General features: G+C 41.0%; 1 protein-coding gene across 1 annotated transcript in view; it reads left to right on the top strand.

Moving 5' to 3' along the window:
* Nucleotides 1-3569: 3569 nt before the first annotated feature.
* LOC109905326 (tenomodulin-like) overlaps nt 3570-19564 on the top strand; it is a 105110-nt gene continuing 89115 nt past the window's right edge. Inside the window, exons 1-2 of the mRNA XM_020502633.2 lie at nt 3570-3795; nt 8612-8743. Coding sequence (XP_020358222.1) covers nt 3748-3795; nt 8612-8743 — 180 coding nt within the window. The 5' untranslated portion in view covers nt 3570-3747. The remainder of the gene's footprint in view (nt 3796-8611; nt 8744-19564) is intronic.

The following is a 19564-nucleotide window of genomic DNA, read 5'->3' as shown; positions in this document are numbered from 1 at the left end:
TTTGTGTGCAGCCTAGTATGGTTCTCAATCAGAGGCAGGTGTCGTTAGTTGTCTCTGATTGAGAATCATACATAGTGTCACGTTCTGACCCTAGTTCTTGTTTTATTTCTTTGTTTTAGTTGGTCAGGACGTGAGTTGGGTGGGTATTCTATGTTTTGTGTTTCTAGGTTGGGTTTCTTGTTTGGCTTGATATGGTTCTCAATCAGAGGCAGGTGTTAGTCATTGTCTCTGATTGGGAACCATATTTAGGTAGCCTGTTTTCTGTTGGGGTTTGTGGGTGGTTGTTTTCAGTCTTTGTGTGTCTGCACCAGATAGAACTGTTTCGGTTGTCACTTGTTGTTTTGTAATTTGAAACGTTCCATTTTTTGATTATTATTAAATGAAGATGAACACTAACCACGCTGCGCTTTGGTCCTCTCTATCTCCAGACGACAACCGTTACACTTAGGTAGCCTGGGTTTCACTGTTGGTTTGTGGGTGTTTGTTTCCGTGTGAGTGTTTGTCGCAAAGGACGGCAAAGGACCCTGGACTGGACCCAGGGGAATATCGCCATCCCTAAGCAGAGCTGGAGGCAGTGAAAGCAGAGAGGCGCCGGTATGAGGAGGCAGCGCGGCTGGAAGCCCGAGAGGAAGCCCCAAAAATGTATTGGGGGGTGCACACGGGGATTGTGACGAGTTCAGGTAGGAGACCTGCGACAACTTCCCGTGCTTACCGGAGAGCGAGAGGGACCGGGCAGGCACCGTGTTATGCGGTGGAGCGCACGGTGTCCCCGGTGCGTGTGCATAGCCCGGTGCGGTACATTCCAGCTCCTCGTATCGGCCGGGCTAGAGTGGGCATCGAGCCAGGTGCCATGATGCCGGCTCTACGCATCTGGTCTCCAGTGCGTCTCCTCGGGCCGGCATACATGGCACCAGCCTTATGCACTGGCCTGGCTACGGGGAGCCAGGCCAGTGGCTACGGGGAGCATTCAACCAGGTAAGGTTGGGCAGGCTCGGTGCTCAAGAGCTCCGGTGCACCTGCACGGCCCGGTCTATCCGGTGCCACCTCCACGCACCAGCCCTCCAGTGGCAGCCCCCCGCACCAGGCTGTCTCTCCGTCTTCTGCCTACAGGTGTTCCCGCCAGAGCCTTCCTCCTGCCCAGCGCTGTCAGTCTCCCGTCTGTCCTGAGCCGCCGGAGTCTCCCGTCTGTCCTGAGCCGCCGGAGTCTCCCTTCTGTCCTGAGCCGCCGGAGTCTCCCGTCTGTCCTGAGCCGCCGGAGTCTCCCGTCTGTCCTGAGCCGCCGGAGTCTCCCGTCTGTCCTGAGCCGCCGGAGTCTCCCGTCTGTCCTGAGCCGCCGGAGTCTCCCGTCTGTCCTGAGCCGCCGGAGTCTCCCGTCTGTTCTGAGCCGCCGGAGTCTCCCGTCCATTCGGGATCCGTGGCGTGGGTCCCCAGTCTAAGGTCAGCGGCGAGGTTCGCCGCTCTAAAGAGGCCACGGAGGCGGGCTAAGAGTCGCATTAAAACTATGGTGAAGTGGAGTCCACGTCCCGCACCAGAGCCGACACTGTGGACAGACGCCCACCCAGGCCCTCCCCTATAGGTTCAGGTTTTGAAGCCGGGGTCCGCACATTTGGGGGGGAGTACTGCCACGTTCTGACCTTTTATTTCCTTTGTTTTGTCTTTATGTAGTATGGTCAGGGCGTGAGTTGGGGTGGGCAGTCTGTTTGTTTGGTTGTTTGCTATGTTGGTTCTCAATCAGAGGCAGGTGTCGTTAGTTGTCTCTGATTGAAAATCATACTTAGGTAGCCTGGGTTTCACTGTTGGTTTGTGGGTGTTTGTTTCTGTGTGAGTGTTTGTCGCTACACGGTACTGTTTCGGTTTTCGTTTTCATCACATTGTTTATTATTTTGTATTTCAGTGTTCAGTTCGTTTTTAATAAATCGTCATTACACTTACCACGCTGCATCTTGGTCCGATCCTTACTCCTCTTCAGATGAAGAGGAAATCTGCCGTTACTCACAGTAACCAATTTAAATGGGAGGAAGATGGGAAATTCATGAAAAAAAGTTACGCTTGCCCTGTTTGCAACTGTACTAACTTTCACTTATTTTGAACTTTCATATACCTCACCTTGATTCATTGTACTCCATTGCTGCGTCTAAGAAGCCAACAAGCAGACAAGATGTCGCCGAAGAGTTCATCAAGTTCCTATCAAATGCTAGTCAGCGATGGAGCATAGAGGGGGAAAGAGCAAATGTTTATTTTTCAAATTCTTCCAGCTTTGCTCTAGCTGCTCCCATCAGCCCGCCTCTAATCTGTAGGTATCTGGCGTGTACTTGACAAATACATTTGATTATTTTCTATGGGTATAGAAGCCCGAGTTTCGCTCTGAATGCTGCAAGGGGAATGGGGGTCTGTGGATGATCGACTCCAGTGCTGACACGACACTATTCCTGAAAGAGCTGCTGCAAAATGTTACAGTAATTGTAAAGGTTTATATCAATAGGAAAAAGCTGACTAAGCCTCACGGCTATCAGATCTGACAGACAATGTGTGTCGGAATGTTGCCTGCCACACTAAAGTCCTGCTTGACCAGGTTTAGCCCAAATGATCTCCGTTGTACTGACCTTAGTCATCATTCCGCCTCTTCCTTATGCAACCTAGGTTTATGTGAGTTTACATTCTAGTAAAACAACACAGGCAACTCCGCAACAATTCCATCGATGTGCGATTTTAAGAGGTTTTGACATTTTTTAAAGGCATTGCTGTAGGAGTTACATACTGTATGGACTATCAAGCATAGCCTTGAAGAGAAACTCCACTCAACTTATATTTAGGTATTTTCTACATTAGTCCACTGTTGATACAATCCCAAACTGTTTCCCATGTCAGCAGCCAAGTTCTCAAGATATTGGACTTTGAAGCAGAAAGTGTCACCAGCCATATCAGCACGACATGCAAAACATTTTGAGACTGTATCAACAATGGACTAATTTTAAAAAAAATACCAGAATATCAAGGTTCCCTTTAAAAACTCCCACACAACTTCAGGTCCTCCTTTTGCATGAAAGGTTGGAAATCACCAGATGTTCGATAGCTTAACTGTTTGCACAGTGTCACAGTGGCCTTAGCCTGTAAAGGTATTGAACTGCATAGTGTGTCAATGTATAATAGTGTTTCAAAGTGTGTCATAGTGTGTTAAAGTAAGTTCTACATGGAACAGAGGACCAGGAAATTAACTATTTTCTGTTGATTTGTGTGGGAGCACCATCCTGAGTGTTGTTTATATTTGTGTATTTGCTGTGGTTGCTGTATTTGCTGACGGTTGCATTCACTTGAAAGAGCATTTAGAAAGCCAGTCTGGAGCACACATGTTAAAATGTTCAAGCCTTCTCTTCCTCATAAAAGATTGTTGAAAAGAAAAATAATTTGTATTTTCTTGTACACTTTCAAAAGTTTGCATGTCCCCCTAGAGTCAGATAATTGAAAGTAAAATTATAATAACTATCCCGGGTGTAGTGCAGTATCTCAGAGTTAAACATCTACCTCAGATATTCCATTATTTGAATTTCAAACAGACTTCGGCTGGATACATCTGCTTTTCTTATAATGGAAATCAGAAGTGTTTAAGTAATTCCATCCCATCCCTCCCCTTTCAGAGCACTCTCAAATTACCAATGGAATGAAGTTTGGACTCTTACTTCTAGAGCCACAGTAGTTTTACCAGCTAGGACAAGTGAATCTGAAGAAATTCTTCTCTAGGCTTGCATTATGGAAAATAGCTCTCAATCCAGCAGTCAGCAGGCTCTATGGAAAGATGTGAGTCTTAATTTCATTCTTTTGCACTAATTGTTCATACTCTACCGACTGTAGAATATGGTTAGGATTAGGAGATGTTGGTAATAAGTGGCAATAAATACAATAATACATATCTTGACGCTTATGGACACATAATCAGTGATGTAACATGGGGTCATTGGGTGTTATATTATTGGGTGATGAAAAAATAATGAATGCAATTAAAATGACAACAAATGTCAGTATTTTGTCATGCATATTGGGCAAAAACATCCTTTACAGACAAAATAACAATTGCAATTGGTATATTGTGAGTTTTAGGTGGTTTGAGGGGCTAAAAGATCATTGAGATGTTAAGAAAAAATAAAATACTGATGTATTTTAAATTCCTAGATTTATATCTGACATTTGCACTTTGGAATAACAATTAGAATGGGACTTGATATTGGTGTCTGACTGAGTGCTTAGAGTATACTATTTTCCTCATCTTTCCTCTCTACCTTGCCTATCTTCCGTACACTTAAGTTGAACAAGTTCACCTGAGCTAGGGGACTTGCTAAATTCCTCAATTTTTTTATCATCTAGCTATTTTATTTTGAATTTTAGTACCCTTGTAGGTACATTTTTTGGGGGGATAAAATATTGAATTAATCCTTTACTACTACAACCCATAGAAGCACATTGAATTATACATTCATGAATGGAAAAACAGACAGTCCCCCAAAGAATCTCATGTGAAGATTGTGTCAATTGTTACAGCAGACTCACTGAGGGAATTATTATGATTCAAAAACCACCTGTGGCATTACATTTCTGAAGAAAATATTCAATAATAAAAAAGTGTGTATTGAATGCAAAGTGGACCACACTTAGTCCAATCTTGTGGAATAATTTAAACTAGTCTTGTGGACTCATTCAAATGTTGTGTTCATGTGTGTTACCGTAAGCAAAAATGTCAATCACATTGGATGTACAGTACATTAGCTCTTGCAGTGTTTTCTTTTTTGATACATTTTTTAAAGAATGCCCTCTATCCATCCCTCTCTCTTTCTGTCTCCCTCAGAATAATAAGGGGCTTCAGGCTCCCCTCATCACAGACTGAGTCCTGCCATAGAGGCACCAAATACCTGCCTGATTGTCAACCCTTAAACCCGTTTAACACTGGTCGACTGGCAGTTGTCTGTGTGCACACTCTCTACTCCTTTCACTCTCTTCGCCTCTGCCTCTGCCTCCGCCTCCCCCTCGCCCCACCCCCTCTGTCTTTCTTTGAACAATTTATATTCTGTGCAGACAGAGCTTTGTCGTCAAGTGAAGTTTCCACTACATACTGTATGCAAGCTGTTGGAGGTGAGAGTAGACTTTGGCCACATTTATAAGGCCTTCTGTTTCCTATCCTCATTGTGAGGAGAGCTAGAGCCTTGGATGTTTATTGCTACAGTTATAGTTAATCACATACAATGCCTTCGGAAAGTATTCAGACCCCTTTTTCCACACTTTCACGTTACAGCCTTATTCAAACATTTATTAAATAGTTTTTTCCCCCTCATCAATCTACACACAATACCCCATAATAACAAAGAAAAAACTGATATTTTTTGCTCATTTATTAAACAGAGAAAACAGAAATATCACATTTACATAAGTATTCAGACCCTTTAATCAGTACTTTGTTTGTTGAAGGACCTTTGGCAGCGATTACAGCATTGATTATTTTTGGGTATGACGCTACAAGCTTGGCACATCTGTATTTGGGGAGTTTCTCCCATTCTTCTCTGCAGATCCTCTCAAGGCGTACAGAGGCCCATTATCAGCAACAATCACTCCTGTGTTCCAATGGCATGTTGTGTTAGCTAATCCAAGTTTATCATTTTAAAAGGCTGATTGATCATTAGAAAACCCTTTTGCAATTATGTTAGCAGAGCTGAAAACTGATTAAAGAGGCAATAAAACTGGCCTTCTTTAGACTAGTTGAGTATCTGGAGCATCAGCATTTGTGGGTTTGATTAAAGGCTCAAAATGGCCAGAAACAAAGAACTTTCTTCTGAAACTCGTCAGTCTATTCTTGTTCTGAGAAATTAAGGCTATTCCATGCGAGAAATTGCCAAGAAACTGAAGATCTTGTACAACGCTGTGTACTACTCCCTTCACAGAACAGCTCAAACTGGCCTTAACCAGAATTGAAAGAGTGGTGGGAGGCCCCGGTGCACAACTCAGAAAAAGCCATATCTCAGACTGGCCAATAAAAAGAAACGATTAAGATGGGCAAAAGAACACAGATACTGGACAGAGGAACTCTGCATAGGAGGCCAGCATCCCGGAGTCGCCTCTTCACTGTTGACGTTGAGACTGGTGTTTTGCGGGTACTATTTCATGAAGCTGCCAAGGCCCATATCGGCAGATGGGGTGGATTGAGATGCAGTCCATGCAAAAACTGATATCTCTAGCTTAAACAGACTGATTTTTACATTGTATATTATTATGATAATTGATTTCCATGGGGGCATGGACATCAACTCTAGGGGGTATTAATGCACGCAGCTTTTGCTCAATACATTTTTTTACGACTACCACACTGTTTAAAGTCCCCACTATTAATAGTATAAACACTATAATAAGAAATCCATTGCATATCAGACTTGGAAAGTCTAAGCTGCCTATCACACACCCCTGATTTTGCGCTTCAGCACCATTGAGAGCAGTTGAATTTGATGTTTTCTTTTTGGTGTCGCCATGGCTAGCAATAACATAATCAAAAAAGTATATTTAATGCACATGACTGTGGAAATATCAGAGCTGTGCCCATGGTAACCTCGTAAACAATTAATGTGCTAATGCCCAGGCTATTAAAAGGGACAGGCAACTATTTGAGACTCGCCTTTTAATTGAAATTGTTGAGTACTTTAGACTCCAGAAATAAACATTTATAATTCTTTCACACATTAAATCTTCATTCACCCCTCTAATACTTGTCCATGGGACCGGCTGACATTCACTCAGTCACACTACTTCTCTCACTCACATTCATGAACAAGATATTGTGTATGAACTACATATACCTTTTATAAATGGCACCCTCATTTTGTCAAACATTACCCAATCCACTGTAATAATTACAATCACAATAGAGACAACAAAGCTGTTTTATCATAGCCTTGCATGCAAGAAGATGGCCCAATTATTTTAAAGAACAACTTCGCTAATTGAACTTTGCTCCGATATCTTCTTTTCATTGTCCTCGGAGACCTTCGATAGCAGCAGTGTGAATCAGAACATTTCATTCCCTCACCACTGGAGCTTTGTGGGGGAACAAAAGCCCTTTTTTATTAATGTGTGGCCTTGAGCCCAGGGAATTGAGTTTTAATTTGAAGAAAAGTAAAATAAACATGACCTTTCAGTATATCCGCAGTTCTGCGGATTTTCAAAATAATGATTATTTACTTTGTGCAGGCAAGTACACTACATAACCAAAAGTATGTGGACACCTGCTCTTCAAAGATCTCATTCCAAAATCATGGGCGTTAATATGGAGTTGGTCCCACCTTTTATGCTATAACAGCGTCTACTTTTCTGGGAAGGCTTTCCACTAGATGTTGGAACATTGCTGCGGGAACTTGCTTCCATTCAGCCACAAGAGCATTAGTGAGGTCGGGCACTGATGTTGGGCGATAAGGCATGGCTCGCAGTAGGTGTTCCAATTTATCCCAAAAGTGTTCGATTGGGTTGAGGTTAAACTCTGTTCAGACTAGTCCAGTTCTTCCACACCGATCTCAACAAACCATTTCTGTATGGACCTCGCTTTGTGCACAGGACATTGTCATGCTGAAACAGGAAAGGGCCTTCCCCAAACTGTTGCCACAAAGTTGGAAGCACAGAATCGTCTAGAATGTCATTGTATGCTGTAGCATTAATATTTGCCTTCAGCCCCAGATCATTATTCCTGGGTATTGTTTACATAATCCTCCCAGCATTTCTGCAACTTTATATAGTTTGACAGTTCACACTATGAATAGAGTATTTATGGGTTGCACATTTGTCACAATATTGTTTTGAAGGTTCTCTTGAGGTCTGGTGGCCGACTGAATGTTCTACCTGTTGCTTTCTCAATTGGCACTGAAGAAGATTTACTCTAAAGTGTGTTATAGTGACTTGGAAACACAATGACATTTCTATAGGAGGCAAATAATTCATAGGAAAACCTTTTGTCATCATTGTGATGTAGTCAGATTGACTTTAGATGTAGGATAGCATCATCTAGCTAGCTAAGAGTGAGGAGTGCCAAAAGTTAGCTAGCTAATGTAGTTTTGACAAACTTTGCTTGCTAATGACAACATTTCCATCGATCTAAAGTCAATTCAACGACCTAATGATGACAAAATTGTTTCCTACTAATTATTGATTTTCCAAGCCACTATAGTGTAATTTAGAACAACCAATAATCAGCACTCATTCAGAGTGACTGGGCACCATTTGACTTTTGTGCACCACTATGGCTGAGAGCATCTTGAGAACATTGATATCAATGGCTTGATGCGACCGAGTGATGGAGGTGAAACCCATAAATAGAGGCTATCTAGAGAATTAACATATTTTTGTAAGCAACATTAGGAATCTTGCATCTAATGACTGTCAGACATTATTTCACTTATGTCATGTTATAATGAGGTTATTACAATGTATATCATTGCTAATACCATTAGAATAACACATTTTCTCAGTGCAGCTGTAGTGAACATTTTAAAGTCATTATAGTTACTTAAAGGACAGTATGATATGTACATGAACCACTCTGAAGTGTGAATGGATAAAAAATGCTTCCCAATTCATATGTTCTCCTTAGGTGGAGGTGGGGAAAGAGAAGACCATGTACCGGAGCTACCAGCGAGGAGCCCTAATTCTGGGGCTGGTTTTCCTGGTGTTGACCCTGGGCATCTTCAGCCTTAGACACCTCTGGAGCCCAAGTCTGGGAAGGGTAAGGCCTGGCTCATTAACAGCAGTATTGCTTCACAATCATCTAGTAAACTAGAGTCACTGTAAAGGTTTAGTCTAGGGGGGGTAAGACCTGGCTCATGTCAATAACAGGGGGATGTCATGATTGATCATATTGCTTCAAGATCAACCAGTTGACTAGAGTCATGGTAAACATTTAGTCTGGGCATGGGGAGGGTAAGGCCTATCGTATGTCAATAACTGTCAAATGTTATGATTAGGGCTGTGGTGGTCACAAAATTTCGTCAGCCAGTGTCTGTCAAGTAAATAACTGTCGGTCTCACGGTAATTGAGCATTAATTAACAGAAACACATTTAGCATCTCCTGGCTGTCACACATAGCCTGCTGATGCAGACCTTTGGAACATCTACATTTTTAAAAGTCTAATGAATCCATGTAATGTAGCCGACAACTTCACAACAAATCTATTTATTTTAGACAGGGTTAAAGAAGCATGATATGAAGAAAATGTAGTCTATTTCAGAAGAACAGAATAGCATACTCCGAGTTGTCCTTATGTTAGGTCCTGATGTGGCTATGCCAAATGGCTTTTAAGCTACACTAGTTCATTTAGCAGACAAGATTTCTTTACAAATCTGTGGCATTATTTTATAATATTTTATTGTATGAATAATACAATTGAACAAGGCTGAGTTGTTATACAAATGTTGGGCTATATGTTTTGATAAAGTAATACATTTTAAGGCTGCATGATGCCACTCTAATTATGATTTGTAAAAAGTTGCTTGAAAGGCATGAGCTCTGCTTTGTTTTTTTTTGCGCAGGCTGTACACACTTCATTAGTCTCATTCACAATTTGACAAGCACTTGATAATGCCTCGAATTTGACCGCGATGTTACCTTTGTGGCTGTAATGCACTCCATGTCTTTGTTGTGCCCTTCTCGCTGAGTGTTGCGTGCTCTCCATCACGTTATTGGGTCTTTCCCAAAGGCTACAAGTGAAGACAGACACATCGGGGACGCAACTGTGCGTGTCCTTATTGGATGAACTTTCCACATTTACTTTTCGTCAGCCAACAAGATGAGTAGGCCTAATGATTAGCAAAAGCACTAGCCTATGTCAATCTACTATCCCCCATAGTACAAAAGTCAACCTATTCTATTCTACTCTATTCTATGGGAGAAATAAACATTCCATCCATAGTCTGGGACAGTTGTGGGATGCAATAGATCCCAAATTAATACAACCACTAGCATAAAAAAAATGTTTAAGCAATGTGGCTGACACAACAGATCAGAACATTTAGCTTAAAATGTTGATAAACTATTAGGTGTCACGTTCGTCATAAAGAGTAGAACAAGATGCAGCGTGGTATGTTTCTTTATTCATCCTTTATTTTGGAAATGAAAACTTCAAATAACAAAACAACAAAACGAAACGTGAAGCTGGACTAATGCTCACAGGCATCAATACATAGACAGGTCCCACAAAGCACAATGGGAAAATGGCTACCTAAATATGATCCCCCATCAGAGACAACGAAAAACAGCTGCCTCTGATTGGGAACCATATCAGGCCAACATAGATATACAATTCCCCTAGATAACGCACCCTAAATCTCACCCCGACCCAACCCACATAGAGAATAAACAGCTCTCTATGGTCAGGTTGTGACATTAGGCTATTTCTTCACAGGATAGGCGCAGCAATGGGCACATGGCAGTAGGCTATAAGCGGGAATGTTCAATTAGCGGGCAAACACCATTTTCAAAAGTGACCGCAAATGCGATTATGCATGTAATGCTTTTATTATAAAATTATCTTCCCCAAAATTGAAACTCATGCGCTGCTTATGTATGCCAGTTAGGCTCTACACCCTTGTAAAGCGGGTTAATGTGCATAATTTTAAGAAGTTATTTGGCCACTTTAGATGTGATACAAACCTTATCAAAACATATAGGCCTGTGGCCTAGGCTACATGAGATGTGTGACTATTATTTCGAAAAAGTTTCTTATTGCTGGGCATCATTCACAAGGGATAGGCTAATATTGGCACTCATCAGACTATTCTTGCATAGGCAATTGCATAGCCTATAGAAATGTAATGCAACATGAGCTCATGGGCTCTCATGAGTGTTTGATTTGATTTTCGATTACATTTGCATTGATGTCAGAGTGATTAGAGAGACAATAGAGTACTAAGTAGCAGGCAGTTAGCAAGTTTGGTAGGCTACTAATGACCATGAGCAGCATCAGAGCTTGCAGAAGCCTAATTACCGTGACTAACCGGTCACGTGGAATTTGACTGCCTTCATGACTCGTGACCGCCGGTGTGGCGGCAATACGGTCATCGCAACAGCCCTAGTCATGATGACTCTTCATATTTCTTCACAATCAACCAGTAGACTAGGTTTCCATCGCTCTTATCAAACAAGCTCATGTCCGACCTTGAAACAGGTTAACAGTTACACATCTGCTCATTCTTCTCTACCTGCTCATAAAAAAGCTATATCGATGTCCTGCTACAATGCTGTATGGCCCAGCTTTTAATGGAACATTTGAATTGCTAGGACTCTGGATAAAAGACCCACTGAAGCTTTTCCTGACCAAATCATATCTATGACTTTCATGGAAAATGTGTAAGAAATGGAAAGAGATGGTCACACAAAGAGCCAAAGACAGCCTCAGCCTGCATTCGGTATAATATAACACAGTATAATAATACACTAAATGAAAAGCTCTATTGGCCATCAAAAATACAGCCATTTTGAAATGATTATTTCAATGTCTTGGCTGTCAAGTATGTAATTTCAAGAAGCATTTGTGTTAAATGATGACTTCTCTGGTTGACTGCAGCGTCATTTATCATTTTGTCTATTAGCTTTTCTCTACAAGCCGTGTAAATATGTTTAAGCAATTCGTGTTCCTGATACCTCTGTCCAAACAACCTTAATTGCTGTTGACCACATTGGCAGCACTAGAACTCAAGCATCTTCATGATATAATTGGAGTAAACTCTTGTCCGATCCATTCATCTTGTAAAAATCCAATTCACTCACTTTTGATGGAGAGCATTTTCACTCCGCATCTTTCCCCCAGATTACCCAAGGGGGGTAGAAGCTAATTAACTCAAGACTATGCCCCAAAAAATACATCAATAATTTATTCTCAAGGACAATTATCCAGTATTTTTGTTCCAGGCGCTACTGTGAATAAGAGAAAATGACTGCAAATTATTTTGTTTCTTAACCAGAAGATTAAGACTGATAATCAAACTACCTATATGCTATATTATTCAAGTTCGGGAATGTCGTCAAATAATTCACATTTATTCAAATAATTCATATTTATTTATAGTATTTATAAAAAATAAAAAAGACAGCATTATAGGAAGGGACAACTAATGCAATAATAAACCCCCAAATACAAGGAACTGGAACACAAAAGTACTAAAAAGCCTGAAATTAGGCAGGAATCAATGTGGCAATAGAAACAAAACAAACAGAGGACATAGGAGATACGGTATGTGAGTATCGGTATACGGTATATGTGGGGAGGAGTACAGGTGTGTTTGAAGATAGGGTGCCTGAGAGTTTGTGTGATTGGAAAAGTGTGATGAGTTGAAAGTGAGTGAGCAAAGAAAGTAGTAGCAAATGTCGGAACCCATTTGTGTCTGTGAGCAGAAGTTGTGACGAGTTCAGAGATCCACTAAAGCAGCCCAGTCCCCTCAAGAGTCTGAGCATAATATACAAGGATTTTCTCAAAGCTGCTAATGACAACCTTGACAACTTCGTACCTTGCTGAAGGGAATTCCGGTGGGGTATCAAGAATGGTCCACCACTTAAAGGACATCCAGCAAACTTAAGACAACTGTGGGACGCATTGGAGTCAACATGGGCCGGATTGCCAGTAGAATGCTTTCGGCACCTTGTAGAGTCCATGCCCTGAGGAATTGAGTCTGTTCTGAGGGCGAAAGGGGGGGATGCAACTCAATATTAGGAAGTTGTTACAAAATTATTCAGACCTTTTACTCAGTACTTTGTTGAAACATCTTTGGCAGTGATAACCGCTTTAAATCTTCTTGGGTATTACGCTACAAGCTTGACACACCTGTAATTGGGGAGTTTCTCCCATTCTTCTCTGCAGATCCTCTCAAACTCTGTCAGAATGGATGGGGAGCATCGCTGCACAGCTATTTTTAGGTCTCTCCAGAGATGTTAGATTGGGAAGTCCAGGCTCTGGCTGGGCCACTCAAGGACATTCAAGACAATTCCTGCGTAGTCTTGGTTGTTGATTGTTGTCTTGTTGGAAGGTGAACCTTGGCCCAAGTCTGAGGTCCTGAATGCTCTGGAGCAGGATTTCATCAAGGATCTCTGTACTTTGCTCCATTCATCTTTCCCTCGATCCTGACTAGTCTCCCAGTCCCTCCCGCTGAAAAACATCCCCATAGCATAATGCTGCCACCACCATGCTTCACCATAGGGATGGTGCCAGTGTTTCTCCAGACGTGACGCTTGGCATTCAGGCCAAAGAGCAATCTTGGTTTCATCAGACCAGACAATCTTGTTTCTCATGGTCTGAGAATCCTTTAGGTGCCTTTTACCAAACTCCAAGCGGGCTGTCATGTGCCTTTTACTGAGGAGTGGCTTCTGTCTGGCCACTCTGCCATAAAGGCCTGATTGGTAGAGTACTGCAGAGATGGTTGTCCTTCTGGAAGGTTTTCCAATCTCCACAGAAGAACTCTGGAGCTCTGTCAGAGTGACCATCGGGTTCTTGGTCACCACCCTGACCAAGGCACTTCTCCCCCGATTGCTCAGTTTGGCTGGGTGGCCAATTCTAGGAAGAGTCTTGGTTCTTCCTAACTTCTTCCATTGAAGAATGATGGAGGCCAGTGTGTTCTTGGGGACCTTCAACATTGCAGAAAAGTGCCTCGACACAACCCTGTCTCAGAACTCCATGGAAAATTCCTTCAACCTCTTGGCTTGGTTTTTGCTCTGACATGCACTGTCAACTGTGGAACCTTATAGAGACAGGTGTGTGCCTTGTCCAATCAATTGAATTTACCACAGCTGGACTCCAATCAACTTATAGAAACATCTTGTCGTGACTTGACTTGAACATTAATCTGAGAACTGTTATTTATCTCATCAAGTGACTAACAATTAACTCATTATGATTTGAGGCACCACGACAGCGGTTATTTAAAGAGTTACCATCTCCTGAATTAAAATCTAAAAGGTCTTTACCTATCTCATGTATAAACAGTCAACTTATTAATCATGACCTCATATTATATAATAATTCTGAACTGTCGAATACCTCGTTGCATCAGCACATTTGTTTAATTATTTACTTGCTATTTAAATGGTAATACAGGAAAAACATACACACTTAATATGTTAAGAACAGGTCCCTAGCAGACTGACAACAATATGGTTGCTTGTTACAAAAGACATGGAGAGTGTGTGAGAGAGAGAGATGGACAGAGACACTTAACGTTGGTACATTTAGAAACTACTCTCATTTATATAACTCCAATACTTTGCACACTAACCCCCACCCGCTTGTAGTAAGAAATCATAAAATTATTTTGTGAAATTCCTTGGTTCGCTGTGTATCTCTGTCGGAACCGGGCCCTCTTGGAAAGGGGGGTTGGGCATTTTCGTGGCACGCTTGTAAGGATCTGATGGAGCAAAACTGGTCCCAACAAGTCTTCTACTGTTGTTCTTCTCTGCAGTTGTCTGGTGTCCGGTGACTTGTCGTGTAGTCCTGAACAGAACTACAGAGTTGATTTTTCTTCCATTCACTAAGAAAGATGCCTCTTTGAAGGTAGGCTATCCAGCCGTGTCGATGGTTCCCAGTGGGGTGATGAGAGTAGAGTAACATGATGGTTTGAGCAGAGTAGTAGAATGGTCCCACTCAATTTGCTTTTCTAGATACTTTACTTAGGACAGTGATTGTCTGGGAGGTGAGTTTATCGTCAAACCACTTTAAATGTAAAGCTGCAGCTCTATGTCTCCCTGGTTTGATATGTTCATTCTTAACCCATCATTTTATGCAGTTTGTTCAAAATGGGCGGTTCCGTCAGGCTGACACACTCTCTGACTGACCTCACTCAGGGATGTGACTTGTCACTGTGTAAAGCTTATGTAAAACAATTATCTCTTATAGTTTCTTAAAAACAAACAAAACGACATTAGTGCTCTGTAGATCGCCTCTGACCATTCCCCACGTTCTATGTTAGAAATATTGTTTTTGTAGTATAGTTTTGAATGTGTTAGAGTTTGGACGGGAAAAAGTATTCTTGAAACAAAGCACACTCCTTGGGTGAATTTGGAGAGGGAGAACAGAATGTTCTGTCCTTGATATACAACAGGGAGAGAGTTGTTAAACCCCCTGCAGTAAATGTGATATTTGTAATACATTTGCAAAAAATGTAAAATAAAGCTGTTCTTGCTTTATTGTTATTGGACATTGTGTGTAGATTGATGAGTGGGGAAAAAACAATTTAATACATTTTAGAATAAGGCTGTAACATAACACAATGTGGAAAAAGGGAAGGGGTCTGAATATTTTCTGAAAGCACTGTACAGTACAACTGAGGCGATAGCGTTAGAAATGCTGTTGGCTGCTAATCTGGTTCTGTTCTGTAGGTGGCACTTTGTGCTCTTTTCAAAGGTTGGGTCCCAATCTCTGGGAAGCCCTATGGTCTATGTGTGCAGGGGTGTGTCTGCCAGTCATGGGGACGACAATCCAACTAGGGATGGGGGGAGGTTTTAGCGGGTAGACTATTGGAGGACATTTGGAGTTTTACTCAGTCACAGCTACAGTATGCTTAACATTGCAAATATCATGGTACATCTACATGGACACTAATTCATCATGGTACTTTCTACTGGCAAGTTTACAAATATGTATTATGGTAACTTACAATTGAAACTTGTATCCCCTTACGGTAAGCGGTGAAATGAGTATAGCTAGTTAAAATTGACATGGCTTAGCTAAGAACAGATGTTAAGTCTTTACCTGCCTACAGGAGAAGGAATATAATATCTAATGTTTACAGGAAACTCATTCTACATTTTTTGATGAAGTTGTGTGGATAAAGGACAGGGGGGTGAAATATATTTCTCCCATGGACAAAGTAACTCAAAAGGGGTGATGTTATTAATTAACTAAATTTAGATCCGAATGTGCACACTGTCCAAACAGATCCGCTAGGAAGGTGGATCCTTTTAAGTGTGCTATTGGACGATAAATATATTTGTCTCAATCTACTGAGAGAAACGTGGTGGACGCTCCATCAAGCTAGTCGTCTTGGCTACTTTCTTTTTTTGTCGCTGGCACCAAAAGTTGTTAATTAATATGGGACAGAATGCGGTCGGGCCATCAAATAATTGGCATACACATTACTCTTACGGCATTTCCACATAGGTGATGATATTGGAAATGTCACAACTCTCTCTCTTGGGTGAGGATCATAGGCGCCAGAACAGCTCGCCCTCTCTCGCTCTCTCTCGCTCTCTCGCTCTCCCTTCTGCTCTGCAGTATTTGGTTTTAAATATACTTAAGTATCAAAAGTAAAACTATAAATAATTTAAAATTTCTTAAATTAAGCAAACCAGATGGCACGGTTTTCTAGTTTTAAAAAATGTATGGATAGCCAGAGGCACAAACCAACATTGAGATATAATTTACAAACAAAGCATTTATTTTTAGTAAGTCCGCCAGATCAGTGGCAGTAGGGATGACCAGGAATGTTTCTTTTGATAGGGACGTGAATTGGATAATTTTCCTGTCCTGCTAAGCATTCAAAATGTAACTTTTGGATGTCAGGGAAAATGTCAGGGAAAATGTGTGGAGTAAAAGGTATATTACTTTCTTTAGGAATGTAGTGGAGTAAAAGTCAAAGTCAAAGTCAAATGTAAATACCTCCAAAACAACTGAAGTATTACTTAAGTTTTTTTACTTAAGTACTTTAGACTTTACACTGCTTTACCCTACATAACATGGGTGCAGCAGATCTCCTTTTTGTTTGGGACACTTCAAATGTTTCTTTAGACCCCATGCAATTCAATACTCTTTTTTTTAATTATGTATTTCCAGTGCCTACAGAAAGCATTCATACCCCTTGTCTTATTGCACATTTTGTTGTGTTACAGCCTGAATTGAAAATCATTTAAAAAATAATTCATCCCACCCTACGCTACACACAACACCCCATAATGACGAAGTGAAAATATGTTTTTAGAAATGTTTATTCATTTCTTGAAAATGACATACAGAAATAGCTCATTTACATAAGTATTTACACCCCTGAGTCAATACATGTTAGAATCACCTTTGACAGCAATTACAGCTGTGAATCTTTCTGGGTAAGTCTCTAAGAGGTTTTCTTACCTGGATTGTACAATATTTGCATTATTATTTAAAACATTCTTCAAGGTCTGTCAAGTTTGTTGTTAGACAGCCATTTTTTTAGTCGTGTCATATTTTCAAACCACTCAAAGACATAAAAAGAATGGGATGGGGGGCATCCACTCCCACCCTCTTCAGAGGGCAAAAATAAACTTTACAGCTGTACATTGTACATTGTACACATTTTACATACATGTCACTTTTTTCTCTTTATTTCTTACAGTAGCTACATATCAAATTCATATAATGTTTTAATATACAGTACTGTGCAAAAGTTTTAGGCAGGTGTGAAAAAATTCTGTAAGAATGCTTTCAAAAATAGACTTCTTAATAGATTATTTGTATCAATTAACTAAATTCCTAATGAGTGAACAGAAGAAAAATCTAAATCAAATCCATATTTGGTGTGACCATCCTTTGCCTTCAAAACAGCATAAATTGTTGTAGGTACACTTGCACAAAGTCAGGGATTTTGTAGGCATATAGTCAGGTGTATGATTAAACAATTATACCAAACAAGTGCTAATGATCATCAATTCAATATGTAGGTTGAAACACAATCATTAACTGAATCAAAAACAGCTGTGTATGAGGAATAAAACTGGGTGAGGAACAGTCAAACTCAGCTAACAAGTTGAGGTTGCTGAAGACCGTTTACTATCAAAAGTCATACACCATGGCAAGAATGAGCACAGCAAGACACAAGTTAGTTATACTGCATCAGCAAGGTCTCTCCCAGGCAGATATTTCAAATCAGGCAGGGGTTTTCAGAGGTGCTGTCCAAGCTCTTCTGAAGACGCACAAAGAAATGGGCAACGTTGAGGACCGTAGAAGCAGTGTTCGGCCAAGGAAACTTACTGCAGCAGATGAAACACACAGCATGCTTACTTCCCTTCGCAATCGGAAGATGTACGTCAGTGCCATCAGCTCAGAATTGGCAGAAAACAGCGGGACCCTGGTACACCCATCTACTGTCCGGAGAAGTCTGGTCAGAAGTAGCCTTCATGGAAGACTTCCGGCCATACCTCCGATGTGGAACAAGGCCAAGCTACTCAACTATGCATGAAAGCACAGGAACTGGGGTGCAGAAAAATGGCAGCAGGTGCTCTGGACTGATTAGTCAAATTTTGTCATATTTGGCTATAGCAGAAGTTTGTTCACCGAAGGGCTGGAGAGCGGTACACAAATGATTGTCTGCAGGCAACAGTGAAGCTTGGTGGAGGTTCCTTGCAAGTTTGGGGCTGCATGTCTGCAAATGGAGTTGGGGATTTGGTCAGAATTAATCTCCTCAATGGTGAGAAGTACTGGCAGAGACTTATGCATCATGCAATACCATCAGGGAGGCATCTGATTGGCCCCAAATGTATTGTGCAGCATGACAACGACCCCAAATATACAGCGACAGTCATTAAGAACTATCTTCAGCGTAAAGAAGAACAAGGAGTCCTGGAAGTGATGCTATGGCCCCTACAGAGCCCTAAGACTCAACATCATTGAGTCTATCTGGGATTACATGAAGAGAGAAAAACACCTGAGGCTGCCTAAATCCACAGAATAACTGTGGTTAGTTCTCCAAGATGTTTGGGCCAACCTACCTGCCGAGTTCCTTCAAAAACTGTGTGCAAGTGTACCTTTAGAAGAATTGATGCCGTTTTCAAGGCAAAGGGTAGTCACACCAAATATTGATTTGATGTAGATTTGTCTTCTGTTCACTCACTTTGCATTTTGTTAATTGATAAATATAATTTATTAACATGTCTGTTTTGGAAGCATTCTTACAATACTGCACACCTTGTCACACCTGCCTAAAACTTTAGCACTGTACATTACATCTAGATAGATAGTACATGTACATTAAAAATCGTGTTTTCAGTCAAAACTATAATAGAACATGAGCTTTTAAACCCACCTCTCAGCTACTTTCAGTAAACCACCCTCTTATGATTTCTATGTGCCATATATTTTTCAACTGTGCTGTGATGGTTTACATAAATTCTGAACCTGTCTAATAGCAAAGTATCTACAGATTCTAAGTTAAAGATACATTTTTTATTGAAAGTATTATAATATTGTTGATGGATTGACACTGGTTTTCCAAATCTCACATTAATGCTATTTGTAGGGTTAATTTTAGATAAATGTTGAGTTTCCTTCCATTCCAGCAACTGAGTTAGGAAGGACGCCTGTATATGTGTAATGACTGGGTGTATTGGTACACCATGCAAAGTGTAATTAATAACTTCACCATACTCAAAGGGATATTCAATTATGCTTTTTTTCACCCATCTACCAATAGGTGCCCTTCTTTGCAAGGCATTGGAAAACCTCCCTGGTCTTTGTGGTTGAATCTGTTTTTGAAATTTACTGCTTGACTGAGGAACCTTACAGATAATTGTCAAAGATAACCCTGAAAGATAACCCTA

The sequence above is a fragment of the Oncorhynchus kisutch genome, linkage group LG15 (assembly GCF_002021735.2).
Source record: "Oncorhynchus kisutch isolate 150728-3 linkage group LG15, Okis_V2, whole genome shotgun sequence".
In the NCBI taxonomy this organism is placed as follows: Eukaryota; Metazoa; Chordata; class Actinopteri; order Salmoniformes; family Salmonidae; genus Oncorhynchus; species Oncorhynchus kisutch.
The sequence above is the reverse complement of the archived record's forward strand: the minus strand, read 5'-3'. Positions and strand labels throughout refer to the sequence as shown.